A 25,720-nucleotide genomic window follows, 5' to 3' on the forward strand; every position below is an offset into this window, starting at 1 on the left:
GGAATCCGGTGTGGCTTAGTGGATAGAGCATCAGCACGTAGAGCTGAAAATCCGGGTTCAAATCCCGGTGCCAGAGAGAATTTCTCTCCGTTCCACTAATCTTTCATCATATGATGACGCAGAATATCTGCACGGAAATATCATATGTATTTCGGTACATCATAATAATATGTTACGCCTGCCTTTTGTTTCTTTTTCGTACTCCATTGTGATATCAACACATTAATTTTCAGATGACAAAACGTTCTTTTACCAAAACCTTTTCCCTTTACAGAGCTTTCTTATAGTCTTGTAATACGGCCACTCAGCCTTGTAAAATGGCCACTACAAGGCCATATAACAAGAATGTGCATATCGATGTAGTTAATGCTCTGCAGGGCAAATGGCACTACGGATAGGAACACAAAAAAAGCAAGCTATCATCACAGTGAACTGTATTTAAGGAAAAAAACGTAGCTCTTGAAGTGAATAAATATAATGTGTACACTGAAAAAAAAAGCACAATTTCTTACTCGGTTTCAAGTACAATACAGTACCTTCTATTCCTAAAATACTCGCTACACAAGCGAGCCACAGCTCATACACACACAGCGGATAACACTTCTTTGCCAGAGCACTCTCACGTTTGCCAGACGAATTACCAAGGCGCTACAATTCAAAATTAAATTTCTGGTCATTTTAAAAGACTGACCGTATTACAGCGCTTGGCCCTACAAACGATTGTTTCCTTTACTCTATTAGTTATAGTTCAAAGTATACAAATTAATCCAATGCATGTTGGCATTTTTCCATGCATTTTACATTATCAGAGAGTTTCTATATTCCTGAATGTAATGTGTTGGTTCATAATAATCGCAACAGTCAGGGCGAAAAGGGCAGACGTAGCCTGTTCTGACGTGGATGATAATGAAAATGATGCTAGTGGTGTTTTATGGTTCCAGTAGTTGTCAAGGACTTAATTACTGGCTTTTAAGGAACCCGGAGGTTCATTGCCGCCCTCACATAAGCCCGCCATTGGTCCCTATCCTGAGCAAGAGTAATCCATTCTCTATCATCATATCCCACCTCCCTCAAATCCATTTTAATATTACCTTCCCATCTACGTCTCGGCCTCCCTAAAGGTCTTTTTCCCTCCGGCCTCCCAACTAACACTCTGTATGCATTTCTGGATTCGCCCATACGTGCTACATGCCCTGACCATCTCAAACGTCTGGATTTAATGTTCCTAATTATGTCAGGTGAAGAATATAATGCGTGCAGTTCTGTGTTGTGTAAGTTTCTCCATTCTCCTGTAACTTCATCCCTCTTAGCCCCAAATATTTTCCTAAGCACCTTATTCTCAAACACCCTTAACCTATGTTCCTCTCTCAAAGTGAGAGTCCAAGTTTCACAACTATAAAGAACAACCGGTAATATAACTGTTTTATAAATTCTATAACTGTTTTATAAATTCTAACTTTCAGATATTCTGACAGCAGACTAGATGATAAAAGCTTCTCAACCGAATAATAACAGGCATTTCCCATATTTATTCTGTGTTTAATTTCCTCCCGAGTATCATTTATATTTGTTACTGTTGCTCCAAGATATTTGAACTTCTCCACCTCTTAAGAAGATTATGGCACGTGTGCATAAAAATGTGAGAACTTCTACTCAGAAATAACAATAGGATGACTCTAGTGAAGCATATTTTCTGGTCGTGTAGGATTCACTTTTCCACGGCGGATGTGAACGAGTTCGTAGTCACTGGAGCATTACGAGAACGTGTCATGTTTGGCAACTTCCACCTGAAGCAAATCGCACACGTCACAAGGACGTTCGGAAACCCTTTCTCCGCGCAGAGTACTTCTGCAAGGCCGGCCGAGTAGCACGCGGAAAGCAACCGTTCGTCATCAAAAGCAATTCATTGCACACATCCCTGGGAAGTCGACTCGGTACACAGTCACAATTCGTTATTTAACGCCACTATTCAAAGAGGGATACTGATATGACGATAATGAAGCAATAGACATCGAAATATTCGAAGAAATCCTGCCATACTGTATTTTATAAACAGTAAGCAATATCACTAGAGGTTTTGATTTATCTAGAGAAAATCAAAACTGGAGTGGGATTTAATTGGTTATTACACGATTAGAAGAAAGTATATAAAGATTAGAAGAAATAAAGTACACGAATACAATAAAATATTAATTGACTTACTAAAATTCTAGTTCACTTACTTACTTACTGGCTTTTAAGGAACCCGGAGGTTCATTGCCGCCCTCACATAAGCCCGCCATTGGTCCCTATCCTGAGCAAGATTAATCCAGTCTCTACCATCATATCCTACCTCCCTCAAATCCATTTTAATATTATCTTCCCATCTACGTCTCGGCCTCCCCAAAGGTCTTTTGCCCTCCGGCCTCCCAACTAACACTCTATATGCATTTCTGGATTCGCCCATACGTGCTACATGCCCTGCCCATCTCAAACATCTGGATTTAATGTTCCTAATTATGTCAGGTGAAGGATGCAATGCGTGCAGTTCTGTGTTGTGTAATTTTCTCCATTCTCCTGTAACTTCATCCCTCTTAGACCCAAATATTTTCCTAAGAACCTTATTCTCAAAAACCCTTAATCTCTGTTCCTCAAAGTGAGAGTCCAAGTTTCACAACCATACAGAACAACCGGTAATATAAATGTTTTATAAATTCTAACTTTCAGATTTTTTGACAGAAGACTAGATGACAAAAGCTTCTCAACCGAATAATAACAGGCATTTCCCATATTTATTCTGCGTTTAATTTCCTCCCGAGTGTCACTTATGTTTGTTACTGTTGCTCCAAGATAATTGAATTTTTCCACCTCTTCGAAGGATAAATCTCCAATTTTTATAGTTCCATTTCGTACTATATTCTGGTCACGGACATAATCATATACTTAGTCTTTTCGGGATTTACTTCCAACCCAATCGCTTTACTTGCTTCGACTAGAATTTCAGCGTTTCCCCTAATCGTTTGTGGATTTTCTCCTAACATATTCACGTCATCCGCATAGACAAGCTGATGTAACCCGTTCAATTCCAAACCCTCTGTGTTATCCTGAACTTTCCTAGTTCACTACCTTCACCAAAACGTTTAACGGAGCCGCTATTTTCAGTTGACTGTCTATGCGGTAAACAAATGACAATCGCAAAGAATGTTTTATAGTAGTGTAAAGAATTTGCAGTTTGAAATGTTGGCAAACAAAGAAACAAACAAATTGTAGGAAGGTGATAAAAACAGAAGAAAGTATATAAAGATTAGAAGAAATGAAGTACTCTAATACAATAAAATATATATTAATTGATTTACTAAAATTCTATTTCACTACTGTTACCTTCACCAAAACGTTTGAACGGAGCCGTCATTTTCAGTCGACAATCTATGCGGGAAACAAATGACGATCGCAAAGCATGTTTTATAATACCGTAAAGAATTTGCAGTTTGAAATTTTGGCAAACGAAGAAACAAATGCTATGAAAGTGATAAAAACAAACAAATGCTAGGGAAGCGATAAAAATAAACAAATGCCAAGGAAGTGGTAAAATTGTGCGATAAACAGCCATGATTGGTTCAAAGATGTCCTTTCGTACCGTTTTATTGGTCAAAAGTAGAATGACGTAGTAAAAGTGTTATAGTCCATGCAGGGCATGCCGGGCTCGAACACTGTACTATTTTGTGATGGAAAAAGCGGCTACGCGGTACATTGATCTTAGAAAACTTTTCACCCTAAGTTCTGCATTTCAATATACTTTCCGAAGAATTCATTGACAAAGGAACCTTTCCGTTCTCAATCAATCAAACCAAACCTATACAATAAAGCAGCCAGTGAAACGAACAAACGAAAATTTTTATCGGCAACGTGCTGAAGGGAAACAAAATGATAATCGACGAAATTAGAAAAGAAAAAATTAGAATTTCATACCTAACTTGCAATTCTCAATTATTTTAGCACAGAACATTACATTTCGAAATTTAAAATGGAAACATACATTTCTTAGCTTTCTGCCAAAATACTGTCGAGTTGCTACAATGATGGAATAGGTCTTACTGCCAAAACCTTTACTACAAGAGGTGTTGTTCAAGTAAGCAATTTTCCCGGTTCTCGTAAACTAACAAAAAATGTATTGACAAGTAATGTCGATTTTGAAACAAAATTTAGTTGAAATGTGTAGTGACAATAAATTCATTATAATCTTCAAAATAAAGGTCATTAGATTCTACGATCTTGACCCACCTATCAGTGAGGTTTATCCCGCGACGGTACCAGTTTCTGGTTTTTAATGCGAAGAATTGGGTGATATTTGTTTCAACAGCTTCCAAGTTTTGGAAATTTCTTCCACGCAGGAAGTGGACCATAGATGAAACAGTAATCTGAAGGCACAAGATCAGGAATATACCGGTTATAGCACAGTCTAGTATATACAGTAACGAAGCTTGAGTTTATGAGGGTACTAGGAACAATAGACTGTGCAGGTACTATTTCGCATTGTCTGTAATGAGGCGATAGTAGCGATCCTAGTGGTTAGCAACTATCTTACTTACATGTGGATGTCACTTGAAACGATTTTATATTGCAAGCAATTCTTTCAATAGCACATGACGTTATTTATGCATGATGTAGTACAAGATATCCCTATTGTCTGATATTTTTCGTGTTTCATTAGGATATTGCATGCCATTTATAATTGAAACCCCACTAATTTTCTATGTACTTCTCTACAAATTCCCTAAAATGTAAGATTATTCAATTTGAAGAGTCCACTGCAAGAATGATGGATGTCACTTTATTGTCGAAAATGAACGAAGACTGTCAATGCATAGCTTAAGACATATACAATGTACATAGAGTTATATGGCATTAACACTGATAGTCATTGTTCAGTAATGATCGGAAAATCACAGTTAAGCTTTGAGCGCTAAGCATTTCAAACTTTCAATTGCTTCTCCTGCAAAATGTATTCCAAATGACATCCATCATTCTTGCAGTCGACTCTTCATTTATTAATTGGGATGTTGGCACTGAACGTCATGGTAGGCTACAGAAATCCATGCTAAACATCCAGTTAATATTTTCATAATTTTCAGATTGGGATGACACTGGTTCTTTTGGATTACGTTCAACATACATTCTGTGCCTTTTGGTATTGCAGTGTTTTTCAGTCCACTGTTTTTGTCACATACGTTTATTTTACACAATTTGTATGTAATGTTGTCTATATTAACAGGGAAAATATTAGTTAAAATATCAACTACGTCCTGCAATACTACGATAAATACTCGTAAACGCTGAGCGTCTTACCTAAGGCATTTTACCTCTGCAGTGAACCTTCAATCAGCCACAGAGATGTAGTTATTTAAATAATACGACTAGTAAGAGCAGTGATCGATAAGACTACTCACTATGACTGCGTCCCGGTTTTGACTTTCTAGAGGAAGTGAGCAGAGGATGCGTAACTATTTTGTATACGAACGTACCTATGCCTGCGCTGTGACGTCACATATAGGCTACTTCGAATCGGGCAACTCCATTACAGTTTATAAGTAGCTGGAATATGGAGTCTATTAATATCTGATCAAACAATGCTAGAAGTTTAGCAAATCATATAATTCACCTCCAATAAATTATACTCTATACCTTGTTATGAAATGAAATTTTAGAATATTTATGTAAGCGACTATATCTCCCCCCCCCCCAAAAAAAATAAATAAAGTAACAAAAGAGTAGGCCTAAGTTTACTGCCAATGTTAAAATAATTAGCGCCTAAAATAAAGAATACCAATCATATATAACATTCATTTCTAACCTGATATGCTTCGTCGCCGGGTTCCGAACCCGGCAGTACTTTTTGCGTTACGACATACAAATGCATGTAGCAACGCTCCAGGAATGCGATTGTGCCACCAAGGATACGTAACTCGAGAGTCCGCTGCATACACAACAGCCTTGTGCAAAATTCCATAGTTAACCCTTTAACTAAGTTTTCACTGTGACACCACTTCTAATACAGGTATTATCACACCGGCATTGAACTATAAACAAATTAAATTATGTTTGATTTAACGACGCTCGCAACTGCCAAGGTTATATCAGCGTCGCCGGTGTGCCGGAATTTTGTCCCGCAGGAGTTAATTTAAATCTAAATCGAGTAAATCTACTGACACGAGCCTGTCGCATTTAAGAACACTTAAATGCCATCGATCTGAGCCGGGATCGAACCCGCAACCTCGGGCACAGAAGGTCAGCACTCTACAGACTGCGTCACCCAGGCCGTACTGTACGTACTTTTCTACAAAGCATCACTATACTCTATTCTATACAGTTCCTCCGCTTGAAAAGTCCACACAGGTATAGGTCAACCACTTCGTAATACCTTTGAAAACATTATCTTTATCTAACATGCGTTACTCTAGAAGTACATCTTTCATCAAACCAAACAGATGGAAGTACGATGGATTAAGATCAAAATTATACGGTGGATGTGGAAAAACAGTTCTCTATTTTGACATGACGAAGACGTGTAACTTTTTCCCTTTTGAATCAGTGCAATCCAAAGTTTAGTTTCCCAATGGTTCAAAACAGTGATCTGCCTTTATAATAGAGTACAGTGCGCTTCCAGGACATCGCGTCGCTAGAATTACGTAATTTTAATTTCGGAAGACATTGCACATGGCGTTCAGTATATTGTTGGTCATGAACTATTTCTTCGAGGGAGAATATTTGTCATCTCACTAGGTCTAGTAACTGCCATTTTGACTCAGGTTGATACTGGTATACTCAGTGTCGTCACTGGTAACGATATTGTCAAGAAAATAATCACCCAATGTTGTTCCTCTTCTAGGAAAGATCTCGAATATCTGCTTTAAGCAACAGTCGATGACATTTTGATTTCCTACTATCTTTGGAGGACACTGGCACTGAGAAGAGAAGCCTAGCAGGAATTTCAAAAGGCTGTTATGCCACTGATGATCATGATCATGATGATGAAGATGATAATGAGGCTACCTTTACGTCATCTGCTGGAGAGAAATTAAACTTGCAGTATATTCACATACCAGTCAAATTTTGCTTTCACAATCATATTCGCCAAGATGAAAGTGGGAAGCATTCATATAATTCTTCGTAATGGTAAAATAACGCCTTGATATTCGATAGGTATAGTGTTCGATTCCAGAGACAGTAAGATATTTTATTATTTTTCTCGACAGGTCGTGATGTAATTTGTAGTGGACAAAGCATACATGGCAGAGGTCGAACCCGAGCCACTTGAATGGATGACCAGCGTGCTAGCGCAGTGCTACATCATACAGACAACAAACCAATATCCATGTGCTAGGCGAAATTCTAATCCATTATCGTGGCTGCCATGCAGCGCCGCCGTTGTAACTTAACTATTACATACACCACGGTCGCTTGAATCGACTACGTTGAGAGGAAGTTAACTATGTGATCGTCGTCTGTGATTTAAAAGTATCATTAAGGAACTCAACTCCGGTTTCACCATCATCGATGCACGCGACACTTCTACAAAATTAGAAACTGCCCAATGTTTACTTGTTTATTATAGCACAACCTAACCTCAAAATAAATTACTGTTACTTTTACAGCACCAAACAACAGTCATCATGGAGCTTCCTGCTTTTTTAATCACCATAGTGACAGGCCCAGTGGGCATGAAATTAGAGATCGCTATTTCTCATCATCTCTTCTGCCGTCCATTGACTTTTCCTGATGGGCCGGGCAGAATACTTGCACGTAAAAGAATCCGGACAGCGAAAGTGAATGAATTACTGCACATACTATACAAACAGATAAATGTATTGCCAAGCTGACCTTACACGTGTGAGGGTCTGTCCAGCTGAGAAAAATCTTACGCATACAACAGTAGGTTGTTACGTAAACTGTTCCACGCGATGAATAAATTCGTAACTTACTTGATATTTACAATGTTTGGATAAATAAAGCAATGTTATCATCAAGATAAGTCAAATATCTCAATTTATATTCTTTTAACGTCTTCCAGTTAAAAGTAACTGGGCAGATATGTATTTCCTTTATGTTGAAGAAAACAGTGATTTATGTAAAAAAAATGGGTATTATGTATAATGGAATAAAGAATTTAAGAAATTATGTTTCGAAAAAAAAAACACTATCTTAACATTGTCTTTTACATCATATCTAAGATTCGGCGGAACTTTAACTCAGGATTAACATCTGAAAATCACTACCATGACCATCAAATCACTTCTGCTATTGTACTGTACTCCACCCAGGAGAAAATCTCAGGGGAATGAGACTCAGCAGGGTAATGCTATGAATGAATATTGATGTCGTAAGATGTCATAAGGTCACACACGTGGGTACACGCATCTCCATTGGCTAACCCTCAAAGCACAAACGATAACACTGATACACACATATTTATACTATCCTAGTTACAAAATTAGATCACGGTTAATCTCCTGGTCTTTTAATCCCTCCATACAGGAAATAACATATACAGGAGACCGCATGTTTTTTAAACTGACGTTATAACGGTAATATTATCTATCTACTTCGCTCCAATAGATGACGCAATAGTAAGCACATTCCTTTCACGGTTAATCTCCTGGTTGGAGAACAGTATAAGTAGATATACGTACTACAATTGCCTTCACTAACACTTCCCCTGCACCTCCACCACTACCGTCTGTGGCTGGTTTCTTCGGTCTTGGAAAGAAATGGGAATAGTAGCGCTGTGAATTCAGTCATTTCAATGTTATTAAGGGTAAAAGAAATCTAGCAATGAAAAACATTTAATTCGCCTATTATTACGCTGGCCTAAACCGATCACAATAAAGAGTTAACTGAAATAGAAAATACTCTGTACAAAAAAACAAATTTACATAAATTTTTAGCACCTAGAAATCCGTTCCCTAGTCATGACATCCCCCAATACCGTAATGCCATAGTGGGGAACAACAAGTCCGGCACATTTAAAGCGTCATGAGAAGAAAGGCAAATTGCTTCTTAGCCCGATTGTTATCAGCGATGAATCACTACACATCTGAATGCAAACTGTCCTATATGCAAGCATATAACATCCAGTGGCATATCATGAAATTTTGAGCAGGGGAAGCTAACTCAAGTTGTCTTTCATGTATGAGGAAACGTATTGCAAAAATATAGTCTTAAAATAAAGAGTAGTCGATGTCAAGTCAGTAGTCCGAAGATTGGTTGAAACCTCATATGTAACATCAATAAGGCATGACCTCAAATGGTAGTAAAATATATTTCATGGTTTACACATATCTCTAAGAAATAGACATATAGCCTACGTATAACTTAACATTAGCTCACTCCCTGTCATATTTAGAGAAATCACAATATTAACGGTCAATAGATACAGTGTTAGTAAAATTACGTCAATCAACGTTAAAATCTTTATCAGAAGATTATAAATTAGTGTCAGAAACTATTATTTCACTCATGTATTATATCAGCCACACTGCACACTAACACTTCAACTCAACACAACCCGCGAAAGGGATAACTCGAAAGCTAAATTCTTTCCAATGCCAAAGCTAGCTTCTTGCGACCCTTGCGACACGGCAAGTTTAGTTAGAAAGAGATGGAAAATCTGCGGGGTGGGTTACACAGAAGAATGCGTGAAAGAAACGAGTCTGTGAAGGGGAATGGAAGCTGGTGTGTGAAGGCTTCATGTTTGCTGCTGCATCACAAATCATCCTGAGCTCCCGCATCACAACATTTAAGGCGTAAATATAAATTGTATTAGAATTAACAAATAATTTTGTTCATAAACTGCAGGTTTATTATGGAATTTTTAATTGGGGACGCTGAGCTTTTTAGCTTACATTGACGCTAGGCCACTGATAACATCCACAAAGAAGGAATCCAAACACCAGAAATCTTCTACAAAGGTGACATTTCTGGACTTTCTGGTACTGTTTGCAGATATTGTAAAACAAGCAAAGGAACACCGTGAATGTCGAGCGGTAAGCTATTGTGGCAGTGTACATTAGGGCCTCTAAATAAGTGGGGACAATTCGAAGAAAATCCCAGTTTATTATTGCATGTAGCAATCTTGCATCACAACACATGACGGCATAGCAATACCATAAAAAAAAAACTGCAGCGGCAATATTCATGAGAAGTTCTTCAGCATTCCCCTTACATCCCGGATTTCATTCCGAATAATTTTCACTTTTAAGTCCCTAAGAAAATGTTACAATAAAAACAATACCAGAGTAATAAAAAGTTGACAACATCCGTACGCACATGCTTTGTCATCATTTGACTTTCGAGACGGTATTAACGGCCTTGCGATAAGATAAGAAAAGAGTCGGAATATAAATTGTGACTGTGACAAATAAAAGTGATTTTTAGTAAGTGGTTTTTGCTTTGGCCTACACCAGATTAATTTCATCATCGTCTTGCATGCTTGATAAGAACAGGAAGTCGCTTTTTGAACGGCTGACGTCTCAACTATAATAGTCCAACAATAATTGTCACGGCACACGGCTCCTAATACTAGGTCTACTATTACCTTTTCCACCGCCACAATGCCTCTTCCTCGAAGAAAATTCGGAATTTACACTTTCGATTGAACAACGTTTTTAATTTTATAAATTGAGGGGACTAGTGGAAAAGAAGTCCATGCCACATTCCTGTTGATTTTTAATTTCTTCGATAATCCCACAGATCTTGCCACCTAGAACCTCTTTTATGAACTTCCAGTCTCGTGGCATGTGCCTACCGGACATGGTAAGCATTTATAAATGCCTCTTCTTCACTTGAAGAGAGATAATCTCAGTGAAATAAATACTTCTCCTACAAAAATTTAGTTTTTGTGGTATGGGCTCCTTTTCCACTAATCCCCTCAATTGTTTAACATCGGTTGGAGATTAGGATTGTGATAGAAAGTTGGTAAGTTTAAAAAAGTACTGGTTGTGTGACTAATTTTAAGATATTGCTATATTTAAGATGTATTACATTTATATTTATTATTGTAATATTAGTTGAAATTTTAGTATGAAACTGGGTTTAATTGTATTTTTTTTTTAAGTTCGAGCAAAAGGAAACTAAGACAATAATACAAATTACTGAGTTACTTTTAAAACCTCATAACTGAGTTTGAGAAAAATTGTACAAGTGAGCAAAATAATTTATTCTTTTTATAATCCAGCTAACAACTGTCACACGTTTGTTATTTATAAAATATAGAAACATTTGCACACTCACGAGGTGTTAACAGCAGACGCATTTTGAAAATATACATAGATTTCGACATTCGGTAAAATTGGAATTAACGGGGTTTTAGAAGTAAGCTGACGATATTATACCTAAACACCGAAGGGAAAACAGTCGTGACTTAACGAAACATTTGATTCTGATATTTCCTATAACGGAAGTATTGTAAGCAGCGAAATTTATCTTCATGAAAACCGAATCCCTTCTTAAATATATATCTTAAGAAAAGGTGCAGACTGGACTTTTTCATTGCTGTTAATGAAAAATGAAATCAAAACATTTGTTCGAGAACAACAATTTATATGAGCTGTTGTTACTCGATGTTCAACGGTGGCAAGGAATGTGCCAATCTTCGAAACGCTGTGATATCCATTTTCATATGGAAGAAGTCAAATTTACACGTTTTCTAAACAATTCACCATTGCTCTTTCCCCTCATTTAGAATAACGAATATCTTGTTTAAAAAACTGATATTCACACGAGAACCACAGCCTCGAGTATACGCATAAATAGGCCTATTACGATTTAAGTTAAAATTTGTTGATGAATAAGACGAATATTGACAACTGGGCAATCGCAATCCGCCTATTCAGACCTGCATTCGCATAACCATATCTCTATTCGAAAATATCGATTTGTAGAATTCTGAGATGGCTGAAACATGAAACAATAATTTTAATATCCATTTTTCAAAAGTGACAAGGTATTACCCTAGATCAGGGGTCGTCAGCACAGAACACGCTGGAGCTAGCGTCTCTTAACCGCAGAAAACGCAGTGTACCATGATGCACTCCGTAGCTGCTAGCGGGTATGCTCTCTATCTCTCCCTGCTGCACAACGGTGCACACGGGACGGCACCGCGTACACTTTGCACATATCAGCGAGTGCTGACCACCACTGCCCTAGATCATATATTATGTAACAGATAGGTCATCGTTATGTTAAAATCGTTTGCACTTTGAAGAGAACAACCGCCAGGATCGCCACCCGTCCGCCGTAAACGAACACGAGATGGCAGTATAGTCGCTAATGCAATTCAGATGGGAATTATGTCGTGACTCCTTATGTAACAACTAGATGGCAGCGCAGTGAACCTAACAAAAGTTGTTAACGTCAAAGCCTATAAGGCCGACCTATCTGGTAAGGGTAATACGTACTGCAGAAACAAATTTAAAGGAAGGCACTTCACAAAACAACAGCGGACAAACGTACATGTATTGTATATTATGTTAGTCCTGCGTTGAAAGTGAATCTACTCCGCTAGCTATACAATGAGAGAACGGAGTCTTACATCAGATGTAACTGTTGCTACACCGACAAAAATTGTGTTGTTTGTGCTTCTGCAGTTCTGAGTCAGCGCTGCCTATGCAGACAGTGTGACGGCCGCGTGTACACCTACCAATCATCTCATACCTCAGCCAAGAATACTTCCTCAAAATTAACCAAAGACGGCGGAAATTTGATCCGTAAGCACGACTCGTTTTCACAGAAATAAGTGGTATTAACTTCCGACAATCACTTGGTCATTGCCTTTTCTTTAACAACAACAACAACAACAACAAGAATAATAATAATAATAATAATGCTAATAATAATAATAATAATAATACGTCTTAGTAAATATATATTGTAATATTGTCACTTGAAATAAAAGTTTATGACGGATAACTTAAGCCAAAGTCCTTTCAGACTAGATTTACTGCATTAAGGAATTCTCGTACAATATTCTTCCCGTCTCCCAGGTGAGACGTTGTCAATCACTGAGCTATGTATGGATTTCTCTAGAAATTGGGGGGCCTCGGTCCGAATGCGGATCGCAGAGCCTGTCTTTCCGGGCCCAGTTAAACAAAAAGTAAAAACAAAACATTAATCGGTACAGGAGCACTTAGCGTTTCTGGAATGCAAAACCTGTATGTCTACCATCGTGTTCTTGGAACCTGTTTCAACAGATGAATGAAAAGAAAATAGAAACTAATATCAGAAAATGTAATATTCTCCAACAAACTTATCTTTTCTTAAGTGGCTTGGGTACTGATACTGATCTGTTGCATTTCCCGAATCAAAAGGATTTCGTCAAATACAACAATGTAACCGGAATGCAATTGTTTCATCATAATCATCGCAAATTAAAAAGCTGAATTCGAGAAAAAATTTAATGTAGTAAAAGTTAAAACAAATGTTTTTTCTTTGGAATCCATCGGTCAATGGCGCAATGAAGATTAAACTGTTTTCCTAAAGCAAGAAAGGTCCTCTACACTTAGAATTTAAAATAGACGTTTCAAAAAGTACCTGAAGTCATTATATGAGCAATTTTGGGTTAAATATATATCTGCAAATAAATATTCTGAGTTTCAGAAGCTGATGTTAATGTTACGCAATCTTTCCGGTTGAACACACACTTGTGTATCCGCATTTTCAAAAATGAACTTTATAAAAACAATTTCAGATGATGACTAACAAATGAGCACTTACATGACTTGAAAATAGCTTTCACTAATTTACAACAATATTTCATTAAAATTGTTGCATCCAAAAAGTGCCACTTCTCACACTGACACATCGGGTAGTAGCATTCTTTCTGTAATGTGTCTTGTGAAGTTCAGACATTTGTACTGCATTTGTTCAGTAATTATGAAAATGTGTTCCGTGAAATTTATTTCACTGAAGTTGAGATGATTAATTTTGTGGTGTTACGGATTTGGGTACATATATGTATTATACCTATAGGTATATCATTCATATAAACTTCCTTCAACAACTTCATACGTTTATAGTCCCGACCTCAGAATTCGTACAATGTTTTAAGATCTCAGTTAATTGTTTAATTGGTGGCCTCTGCTCCAGACAGTCAAGCGTAAGAAAAGCATTACTTATATGTCGACATTTTGCACAGACAATATACCCCTTAGGAAGAGATCAAGAAAAAAAAGGAGAATCAGAATAATGTAATAAAGAGGAAGCAATACCGGCACGTAGTTTTAAGATCGTGGTTATTTTTTTAGTAGGTTATTTTACGACGCTTTATCAACATCTAGGTTATTTAGCGTCTGAATGAGATGAAGGTGATAATGCTGGTGAAATGAGTGCGGGGTCCAACACCGAAAGTTACCCAGCATTTGCTCATATTGGGTTGAGGAAAAACCCCGGAAAAAACCTCAACCAGGTAACTTGCCCCAATCGGGAATCTAACCCGGGGCACCTGGTTTCGCGGCCAGACGCGCTAGCCGTTACTCCACAGGTGTGGACTCGTGGTTATCAAGAACAGCAATTTCTTCTTTCCAAGTCTGCACAGAACAGTTCAAAGAATAGTGAAGTAACAACATCTAACGCGTTAAGACATAACACAAGGATCGTTAAACTTTTCACTAAATTTTGTAGCTCACTTTAACTTAGTAAGTCACAATACGCCTTCGATTGCTGCACTGTTGAGGGACCGCCACTATAAAAAGTGATTGTAGTGCAGTGCTTTTGGCTTTACCTGTCATTCTTATTCCACTATTGCTTCATGATCTCTATACAGCTCTCAGATACAGAACAGACTCTCCAACTTCAGACGTCATGAAATAAATTCCCTTAGCCCACCTTCAAAGTCATAAGAAGCTGAATGTCCTAGAAGCTTGTTCACAGGTATTGTGTCTGTAACTTCCCACGGTAAACAAGGGCAGTAAGGGGTGTAAACATACGCGACTCGCCTGATCGGACAAGAGAGCTGGTCCACGGGATGAAAGCGGGGGTCCGACACTTTCCCGCGAGACTGAGCGCCTGCCAGGACTTTCTACAGGCACCCACAGTTCAGTTGGCCGGCGACCTCCAGCAGTTGTGGACGAGAGTGCAGACATGGGACACCGCACGCTGCTGTTGATTCTCTGTGGTGAGTACCGCCCCCTAATGTGCGGTAGGCTCTTATTCAATAATTCTTAAGTGTAATAATATTCATCATCCACTTTATAGGTTCAAGTCTGTTGGCTTTTGCAACCTTTGTAGAAATTAATAGAGGATCGACATTTGTGTCCTCTTCTCTTTTTTGAGTCACTACACAGATTAAGCTATATGCCTTCATAATTCTCCAGGCATCTTTTAGTAGGTCTGCACGTAAATCTCTTTCTAATGATTTAGAATTACAAAATTGTTAGACGTTCTTTGCAGGATTTCTCGCCCTTGTCCATCAAAATTATTTTCATGACATAGATGTTTAATTCATCCTGGGTTTGTAATTTTGTAATTACTATTTTTCGGGGTTTGCCTATCGGCATTATTAAAATGCGTGCATACCAGTCTTATTTCTGTTTTCATTTTCTCGCCATGAAGTAAAATATAACTAGTCCGATATCTGAACTTTTCTTATCCAAGTCTGCATTCCGGTAACGAACATTAAGAGGCATCACCTCTTTCAAATATGTATGTATGTATGTATGTATGTATGTACGTACGTACGTATGTATGTATGTATGTATGTACAGCAGAACCCTGATTATCCGTCACCCTATTAACCGATTGGCGGATGATCCAACTGTCTATTTCTCGCTCTTTTTTTTTTCTTCAGAAATAAATAACTTATATGAAGTACTGTTTTGTACATCATATTAATAGGTTCTACATATGGTTTTGCTAGAGACTGTTATTACAAGTCTTTATCGTTACACAGCATTGTCTACTGTTCGATTTGCCGTTCTATAATATAACTTGTATATAAAATGTCTTCCACGGGTGTTAACAGAAAACGTGTTGAGCTAAGTATAGAAAAAAATGGAAATAAGTGAATGATATGAGAAAGAAAAACTGTGGCTCATCTCGCATCAGAATACAAGACTGGAGTTACAACTGCGCGATTTAATAAAAAAAAAAGGGATAACGTGTAAAAAAGTATGTAAATCTACAACATGAGACCTCTTTTATTTCTATCTTTCCTAAGACAGTCATTACAAAGGGCTTCTTTGCCCCTTAAAAACCCATCGTGACATCCAGACTTAAATTAGTGAACTTCTGATCCATTACCTAGCGAGTTAAATACAAGCTCATGGAGAAAATTACAAAATGTTTCATGGTACGGATTATCCGATTTTTTCGATCAACCATTCAGTCCATCCCCTTCATTACCACGGATAATAGAGGTTCTACTGTATGTATGTATGTATGTATGTATGTATGTATGTATGTATGTATGTATGTATGTATGTATGTATGTATGTATGTATGTATGTATGTATGTATGTATGTATAATACACATATACGTACACACATATATATTTTTATCCAATATATTATTCCAATTTTTTAAAAGTGCACTGACAATAATAAGGCAATAATAAAAAGATACTACAATCGGAATTGCAAGAAAAGCTCACATACATAAAAAAAGGAATTAACGACATTTCTAGAATTTTCTGTGAATAAAACCCTGGCCGAAATGATGATGTGATCAACTATAACAATTCCGATGCGCCCCTTTCACATCACGATAGCTATTCAAACATTCAAACATTATCATATAGGCCCTAAATATATAATGGAGAAGGATAGGAATAACAAAGAAGAAGAAATCTACCCTCCTGTCATTACAAATCTCAAAGCATCTGCTAAGGAAATAACGTTGGTTTCTTTAGTAAACAACCTCTAGCGGGTTGGAACGAATAATACACAGAAAATTCCTTCAGATGGCAGTGTTAAAGATTTCCGTAATTAATTTGGTAGGCTATATAACAAAGTTACCTATTTTAAAGCTCCCGTGCTTGTCTCAGTAAACAAACTAAATTTAATTTCGAAGTGTGTTCATACTAAAATTACATATTTGAATTACACCTATAAAATTAATTTGCTACAACAGTACTATATTTATAGCTCAGTAATTGAAGCGTCGGCTGGAACAACGTTGTAAGTTACAAAATTTTCATTCGGCGTGTTTCCGTGTAATAATTTGTATGTCATGTTACTTTGCTATACTCCTTGGCTTGCAACTGTCCATCAATGCAGTATGTGAAATTTGTCCACTCAAAAGTTTGCTACCCTCATAAGAACAACGTTGTACGCGTACACATTTTTGCAGCTCCTGTAAATTTTACCAAATGTAACTTATAACGTTATTCCAGCCGACGCTTCAATTAATGAGTACACGTTTTGTAACTAGAAAAGTATGTACAATTTACATAGTTCATGCTGCCAGGAATGAAATTCTTTGAATGAATTACCGGTATCTTAACATTCTCAATTGTATAACACACTGCAGAAAGAAAGCAACACACACAACATTGGAACTGGGAAAAACTAATTTCAAAGTCAATTTCCATAGAAAATACCATTAAAAATGTATCCATTCAACAAAGAAAAGTTAGTTCAAAATATATCAAAATACACATAGAGAGACTAAATTATATGACTGGCATAGGTTTTATAATTTCGTATATAATTTCTTTTTACAGAATGTCATGTAATTTAAACAATATTATAGTTAAGTTCGAAATATTAAAATTATGCATGAATTCTTCGCTTCATTCCTCTCCCTTCAAAGTTATATTCGAGAAAGTTGCGTTCTTTTTTGTTCTTCAAGAGTTATACATTAAAAAATATATAGGCCTAGACGTGTGTGTATCCCTCGCAACTTATTTCTCCCAGCACGATATAAACCAACACCTCCGTGTTAAATGTCAAGGACGTCGGTTCTTATGGTTCATGAGGTCATGACCAACATGCATCGAATTATAATACAAAGCCGATTAAGGCTGGTTCGCAATAAACCGGTGTCAGTATACTTACTGGCATGTAAAAGAACTCTTGCGGGACAAAATTCCGGCACACCGGCGACATTGATATAACCTCGGCAGTTGCGAGCATCGTTAAACAAAACTATTTTAACAATAAACCGGAAATGGAAACGAGAATGAGAACGGAAATATTGTTAAAATAAATATATTTAAATGTGAGCATTCACAATTAACTTTCACGTCCCCATTCTCGGGCGCCGGCAAGCTTATCGTTAATTGTAAATGCTCACATTTAAATACATTTATTTTAACAATATTTCCGTTCTCGTTGTCATTTCCGTTTCCGGTTTATAGTGTATCAGCCTTTACTGGTTCATGGTGCATTACAACAATCGCGGTCCTTTGATCGAATAAGGCAGGGATGTCAAAACGCCTGCACTGCGTGCTCTCAAGAACCCGCACAACATTTCCTTAAGAACGATGATTATACTTTGTCTTGTAGATAAGTGAACCTTGTTGGATTTGTACTGATGTAGCACGAGCACGTAATTCAGGCGTTTTGACATTCCTGTAATAAGGCCCGAATGGCGACAAACAAATACGGTGCTTCCCGCCATGAAACATTCAGTGACAAACGGATTCCTCGGTGGTCTAGCGTTTACCATGCTGGCAGCTCTATCCGAAGTTCGCGGGCGCAAATCCAAGAGGGAGCGATGGTTTTGAAGGACGATAAAATCCTCAGTATGGCTTCCTCTGAGACGGAAGTGAAACAGATGTATGGCGCGTAAAAGAATCCTGTCCCTAGGCAAAATCTGTCGATCATTTCTCGCCTACATTGAATTTCAACGCTGAATAACATCTACAGTTAAAAACATTACATAAAATACCTACTATTGCTATACCTATATACACGGGCCTGCGGGATTCGAAGCAAGAAATATGAAAATGCAGATAGGATATATGAAACACTTGCACCTTCCTTCTTTGTCAGCATACCTGGATACGAAGCTGATCCTGGACTTCGCTCTGTGACACCCATCCAGATAGATGTCTGTTTTTTTAATACAGTTTCTACAGAACAATTTTGCGACAGTTCATGTAGATAACGATAGCTCCCTTAACTTCTAAATCATTATTTTTCTGCTACATAGAAGTTAAACAATTCTGATTAGTAACGTAAAATGAATGAAAAAGCATAGCCATGATTCAGTTCGCTGACGGCTCCTCACAATATAACCAGAATTCGACACTCGGAAGACCGTTCGAGACTTTTGTAGAAGAAAGCAGCTTTCGGTAAGAATTTTTCCGAATACTTGACTTTTAGGTGCATCAAACAAATACGTCGCTTTCCTACGCAAGAGACGAAAGTCAAATTTCGTTGTATCCACCTGCTGTAGGTAAAGACGGTGCTGGAGCAGATTTTCTCGATGTACTCCCATTTAATCCATCATTACTTCACTAATTCTCCATCGCCTATATAGACACCAATATGAAGGTTTCGCGGTTACTATGCTGGCAGATGGATCTGGGGTTCCTGGGTCCAAATGCGACAGAGAGCGGTGAATTTTAAAGGGAGATAAAATGCTTAGCATGGTTTCCTGCGGGAGGAAAGTAAAGTTGAGGTCCCATGTTGTATATTTATGGAATGTAAAAGAAACCTCTCCTGATATAGGGCTCCAGGCGAAATATGTCGGCCATTTCTCATCCACGTTGTATTTCGACGTTGAATAACCTCTGCAGTTGAAATAGTAGTTAAATAAAGAAACTGAAACTTACAAGCATATTGCACCAATAAGATCAGACACTCGTAACTGGATTAGTGACTATGTGTTCACCTTCATTTATGATTTTATTTACAAATTATCAGTTTTAAGATGCAATGATGTCTGGATTCCATTTGTGGGGGAAAACATTCAGTGCTCTGCATTAGAAAGTTGCTAATTCAGATTGCTTCTATGAAACTCGAGATATTCAAAAGAACGAGTTCCGCCTTTCATTGTTACATACAGGAAGGCTTAACTGATGATCAAGGCAGATGTTTCACAATCCTTACCACATTAATGAGCATTAAATACATTTGTACATGCACTTTTTATTAAACTACATTCGATATTTTTAGTTAGTTATTCTAGGGAAACTAAATCTTAACCTGTTCACCATTTCTTCCTTCTACATGTAGGCCTATACCTACATAAGATGGGAATACAATTTCCGCAACAGCATACATACATTCGCGTTTCGAAATATTTTTGCCCCATTACAGTACTCAATACAGTGCAATCACTACTACTGCTACAGAGTAGTAGTAACAATAATAATATACAGTTGAATACGGAAAATTTACCAACTAGAATTTTTAAAAAGCTCCAATATTGCCAAGTGGTTTCGATACTGAAAAAAATGACATGTTTCAACATCTAAAATTAAATATCTTGGTGCAGTTTAAGAATTTTCAAAAGAAAGGAAAATACTTAATGAAAGCGCAAAAATCATAAAGGGACGGAAAGAACAAGTATATAAACAATACAGATTAGGATTACCTGTGTGGCGGCAACGGTAACTATTGCATCATTCCATCTTTCACAGAGGAGAAACTAAATGCAATTCATGAAGCGACCGTTTTCCGGAGGAAGTTTCAATTTTGTGACCTAATTTCAGAGATAATTACAAGTTTCATCTTAGGGTTATATCCCTCAAGACTTGGAGAGAACCTGAAAATAGTTTCGATACGTCACAGAAACTAATATCATCCAAACCGAATCATCATAAGAACACGGAATTTTGAATCTGTAAATGTTCCAACAAACTATGAACAAAACATAATTCTAAGCTAAATGAGTCTATAAGATGTCTTATTAAAAATATACAGACAAATGATCAACCTTTTGTAAAGAGCAAAATAAAAATCAGTTACGTGGACGTGGGTGGCACAATTCTTGACGAAGATATCCTGAACATGAAATATTTTTACGAGAAGGAGAAGATTGTAAATGACTAAAAGTGTCAATTTTCTACTTATTATTAAAAAAAAATAATTTCATTCTATTTTTTTTTTGTGGATATCATTCATTCAATAGTGTTCTGCCCAAGGACAGGTCTTTCATTGCAAACCCAGCATTCTACAGTCTTTCCTATTTTCTGCCTTCCTCTTCGTCTCCTCATATGATCCATATACCTTAATGTCGTCTATCATCTGGTATCTTCTTCTGCCCCGAACTCTTCTCCCGTTTACCATTACTTCCAGTGCATCCTTCAGTATACAATGAATCGTATCATGTTCTCAGGAAATAAACACTATAATTAGGCATGAAAATCTTAGCGCAAAATGCACGTTCTTTACTGTCATTTGGTAGGTACAGAGATGCCCGGAGGTACTGCAGCCTCTAGTGGACTTATTGGGCCTTATCGCTCTAATACTGGGAATGACTTTTAAGATCGAACGGTCGCGTTTTTTTGTAGACATCGTGATTCAGCTGCATGGTGCCATATATCGATTATGATTGCACGTTTTAAGGTTCCGGTAGAATCCCACTACAGTGCCTTTCCATCCCCTCCCTTGAATGTATACTGCGCCCACTCAGACTAACGCCATCTGTACTCCAGTTACATCACGCCGCACCGTTCTGTGTGAATAGTATTGAAATAGTAAATGAATGCTGAAATGGAGAGTGGCGGTAGAATGAAGAGTGAAATAGGAGAAGCCCGAGAAAAACTGGCTTTGTCCTCCATGATTCCTCCGTCATCAGCATTCGAACCCGGGTCCGCCAATAAACTACCAAGACAGAAATATCAGTTCTACAATACATGCATGAAGTAGAATATTGTGGACTCGACAACTTTCCCAATTCGGGCACTAAAGGAAAGGAACAAGAGAATTTAAAGCTATTTCATGCAAGGTAATACAACCGTGAACGAAATTAAGATGACTATTACACTCTTACTACGTCATACTACTTTTGACCAATAAAACGGTACGAAAGGACGTATTTCAACCAATCATGGCTGCTTATCGCACAATTTTATCGCGTCCCTAGCATTTGTTTAATTTTATCGCGTCCCTAGCATTTGTTTAATTTTATCGCGTCCCTAGCATTTGTTTCTTTGTTTGCCAACAGTTGAAACTGCGCTGGTCTGGACGTCAAAAAAAAAATATATATATATATAATTACAAATCACTCCAGTCGATGCACAGCAGTTTCAAATATGACTCGCATTGGCATTCAAGAACAAGAATTAATAAAAATCACTGATCATACCTATGTATCTTCTGAAATCCGATTTACAAATAAATGAAGAGCACCATTCGGAAATCCTGAATAAGTTGAATACACCATGTAGGCCTAAATCAACGAGTTCTACTTCTATTACGCACACGTCCAATATAACATCAATTGAACCACCAACCACATTCAAATTTGAAAATTGTACATTTAATAATTATTCCTTTTAAAATTATTCATGTTTATTTTTTATGTCATCGTCGTTAATTAAAACTTTTCTAACACTTGTGTATAGTATATTAGTTAGGTTATGTTATAGCTTCTGCTATATGATATTATGGATAGTCACGTATCAGAGATTGTTTAATATTAAGATTTATTGAAAATTATCTGTCAAGTGACGTTGATTACTGGGATTCGGATAATTGAAGTGGAATGTTGCATTTTAATAAAAATGAAACTGAATCAACAATGCCTTCTTGACTAGTAACAGCCCACAGAGTTCAATGATGATTCCACAGTTGGCACAACTGATACCGGTAACAAGAAAACATAATCATAAAACACTACTGCCATCTAGCGTAATGTTGAGATGGTACAATAATAATAATACTTATTTGTCAGAAACCAGTGTACAAGGCCTGGATATGACATCGTCAGGTTCGATAGTTGATACATTTGAAGACAGTTGTATTTTCATAAGCCAATTAATATTTTATTGTATTGGAGTACTTTGTTACTTCTAATCTTTATATACTTTCTTCTAATCGTGTAATAGTCAATTAAATCCCACTCGAGTTTTGATTTTCTCTAGATAAATCTGCTCGTGTTCCACTCACAGATTTATCGATAAAATCAAAACCTCTAGTGAGATTACTGTTGATAAACGATGACTGAATGATAGGTAGGCAGCGGACTGTGAACGTCTGATTCCCAGAATGATGTTGCAAATTCAAAGAGTGTATACCGATGCGAATTTAAACTAAACTGAGAATTTCTATAATATGAGTATAACATGAACATTTCTAACATGAGAATAATATAAAATTATAATGTGTCACTCTTCATCAGAGCATTGGCCACGTATTGCGATTCTGCAGGAAAAGCGAGCTGCTACGGAACAACAGACATCATAGAGTGAGGACAAGTATTGCAGAAGTCCTAAGACACTTTGGTTGTGAGGTTTTTGAAGAGTTTCACTGCATTTCGACCGCAAATTCCAACAGGCGCGCGTACATCATAGCCATCGATAGGGTTAACGATAAGGCCATGGTATTAGATCAGGGATGTCAAAGCGCCTGCACTGCGTGCTCTCAAGAACCCGCACAACATTTCCTTAAAAGCGATGATTGTACTTTATCTTGCTAAAAAGTGAACCTTGTTGGATTTGTATTGCTTGTAGTGTGAGTACGTAATACAGGCGCATTGACATCCCTGTATTAGATTCAACCATCCGCTTTGAGAGAAACCTCTCACAAGCGGACGAGGTCAACAAGGAAAAATAAGAAATATATACATTTCCTCTCTTCTAAATATAACATACCTGTTAATCAGTGGGTCGTCAACGGTATGTTATTTGGAGCGAGAGGTTCCCTTCCACAGTCTACCAAACCAACTATTAGCGAAATTAAAATTCCAAGTCTTTCAAATACAAAACGTCTTAATACAAATTCTTAGGGACTCTTTACATATGATTCAATATCATCTATATTTTCAAGGACGGTAATTTTGTCAATATGACATTTTGGCATCAAGCGCATCCCAAATCCAAAATTTAGTATGTTTTTAATTAATCGACTTAAAAACATAACTGTTCTGGATCCTTGTGGTCACCCTCACTGGAAGGCTGATGATTTAAACAAATCCTTCTCTCTTACATACCTAGGTACACTATGGATTATAAGTTTTGTAAAAATCCATATTGTCGGAGTCGAATTGCTCCGTTTTCTTTCTTTAACTGATGGAGAGATTGACGATTTGTCTTGAGGTAAGATTTAAGTTGGGATTTGAATGTACTCACACTCTGTAATTTTCTGCTTAGATACTTAACCCCGGCATTACGTTAAGTTAGTGCAACCTCGGTGTTCATGACAGGGAGTGGCCACGAAAGAAAGACCTATAAAGTATCTCCATACACGAATATCGTGTAAGGTCCGGGCAGTTTAGAGGTCGACGTATTGGGTCATACCCGTCGCTGACTATGAAAGGTCACTCTCAAGAAACCAATTTTAACACTGGCAGCCAGTATTAATGTTGCAAAAACACAGTACAGTACGTGGCCCTTTCTCCAACTCTGTTCACAATTCCCCCTTGAATTCGAATTATTCTTCCACTTTTTCAATAGGTCTACTTTAAATCTGAAAATTTCACTCCCCATATACACATAAAAATTCGAGTGCAACTTGACATCTTTCATCCTCCGATTTACCTCAGTAACAGCCCTTGCAGCTACTGCTCCGGGTTTGATCCCTCGTTTTAGTTCTTCCCACAAATATTAAAAATGTATTATTTGTTCTATGTTGTCTCATACTTCATATCAACCTATGTGGCCCTAGGCAGATTTTCTCCGAGTTTAATGTCTCTCGCCAATATAATTACTCCATTATCACAGTATCACAATCACTTCTGAGTGTAGTCTGTAATTTCAGATGGGACGTTTAACTAATTTCAATTACAAAATCATAGTTCCAATAATTAAGATACTGTCCGCCGAGTTAGCTCTGTGGTAGCGTGTCTAGCCAGAATAGCCGGCCCGGGTTCGATTCCCGGCGGGGTCAGAAATTGTAATATAAAATTTCTACCTCGGGACTAGGAGAGATGGCGATGCACAACTTCACTAGATTGTGCACCAATATGCCTGGGTTAAATCTCTCCGCAGTGCATATGAGGAGAAGGCATATGTCACTGCTGATAGTGACTCGTCCGTCGGATGGGGACGTTAAGCCTGGTAGCTATTCGACAGGAGTAGGCTATGTGCCGGCATCGGGTTTCCCCTTCTCCCTTCATCTTCATCATCAGCATCATCATCACTCATTCCCAACACTACACTTACACATACACTCACCCTAATACAAGATATAACTCTTCACTGATACACATCATGTACAGCGTGACACGCCGAAGTGGTGTACAACTAGAAAATGGGTCACAGTTCTGCCATGTATCCGCACCATGCGGAACCCCAATCACGCAAGTGAAGTGGGTGGGCATTGGACGCACACGCACACACACACACACAATTAACATACTACTTTAAACGTAAACTGCGAAATCAACGAATAATGTCGTAAGTTCTGCGCACCCTTAATACTGGCTAACGCATAGTCATTTTACGCTAGAGGTCCGGATTCAAATTCCAGTGAATCCAAGTGAAAGAAATACAATACCGGGGTAAAATTCCCGAAGTGATGCCGTTTCCTTACCACTGTCCAACTTATTCTCCTCAACATTATCATCAAAATCATCACCCCTATCGCTTCAAAGAAAATAAATGAAAGGACTAGAGCTGTAGGTTGAAGTGCATATAA

At 37.6% G+C, this 25,720-nt stretch overlaps 2 protein-coding genes across 5 annotated transcripts in view; one reads left to right on the plus strand and one right to left on the minus strand.

Annotated features, from left to right (window-relative positions):
• The window catches only part of qin, a 256,680-nt gene that overhangs the window by 129,364 nt on the left and 101,596 nt on the right, over nucleotides 1-25,720 (minus strand). The window lies entirely within an intron of this gene.
• LOC138708858 (uncharacterized) overlaps nucleotides 1-25,720 on the plus strand; it is a 98,404-nt gene that overhangs the window by 6,961 nt on the left and 65,723 nt on the right. Inside the window, exons 2-3 of the mRNA XM_069839119.1 lie at nucleotides 9,890-10,019; nucleotides 14,980-15,145. Of these exons, the coding sequence (XP_069695220.1) occupies nucleotides 9,890-10,019; nucleotides 14,980-15,145 (296 nt within the window). The remainder of the gene's footprint in view (nucleotides 1-9,889; nucleotides 10,020-14,979; nucleotides 15,146-25,720) is intronic.

The sequence above is a fragment of the Periplaneta americana genome, chromosome 1, assembly GCF_040183065.1.
Source record: "Periplaneta americana isolate PAMFEO1 chromosome 1, P.americana_PAMFEO1_priV1, whole genome shotgun sequence".
Taxonomy (NCBI): Eukaryota; Metazoa; Arthropoda; class Insecta; order Blattodea; family Blattidae; genus Periplaneta; species Periplaneta americana.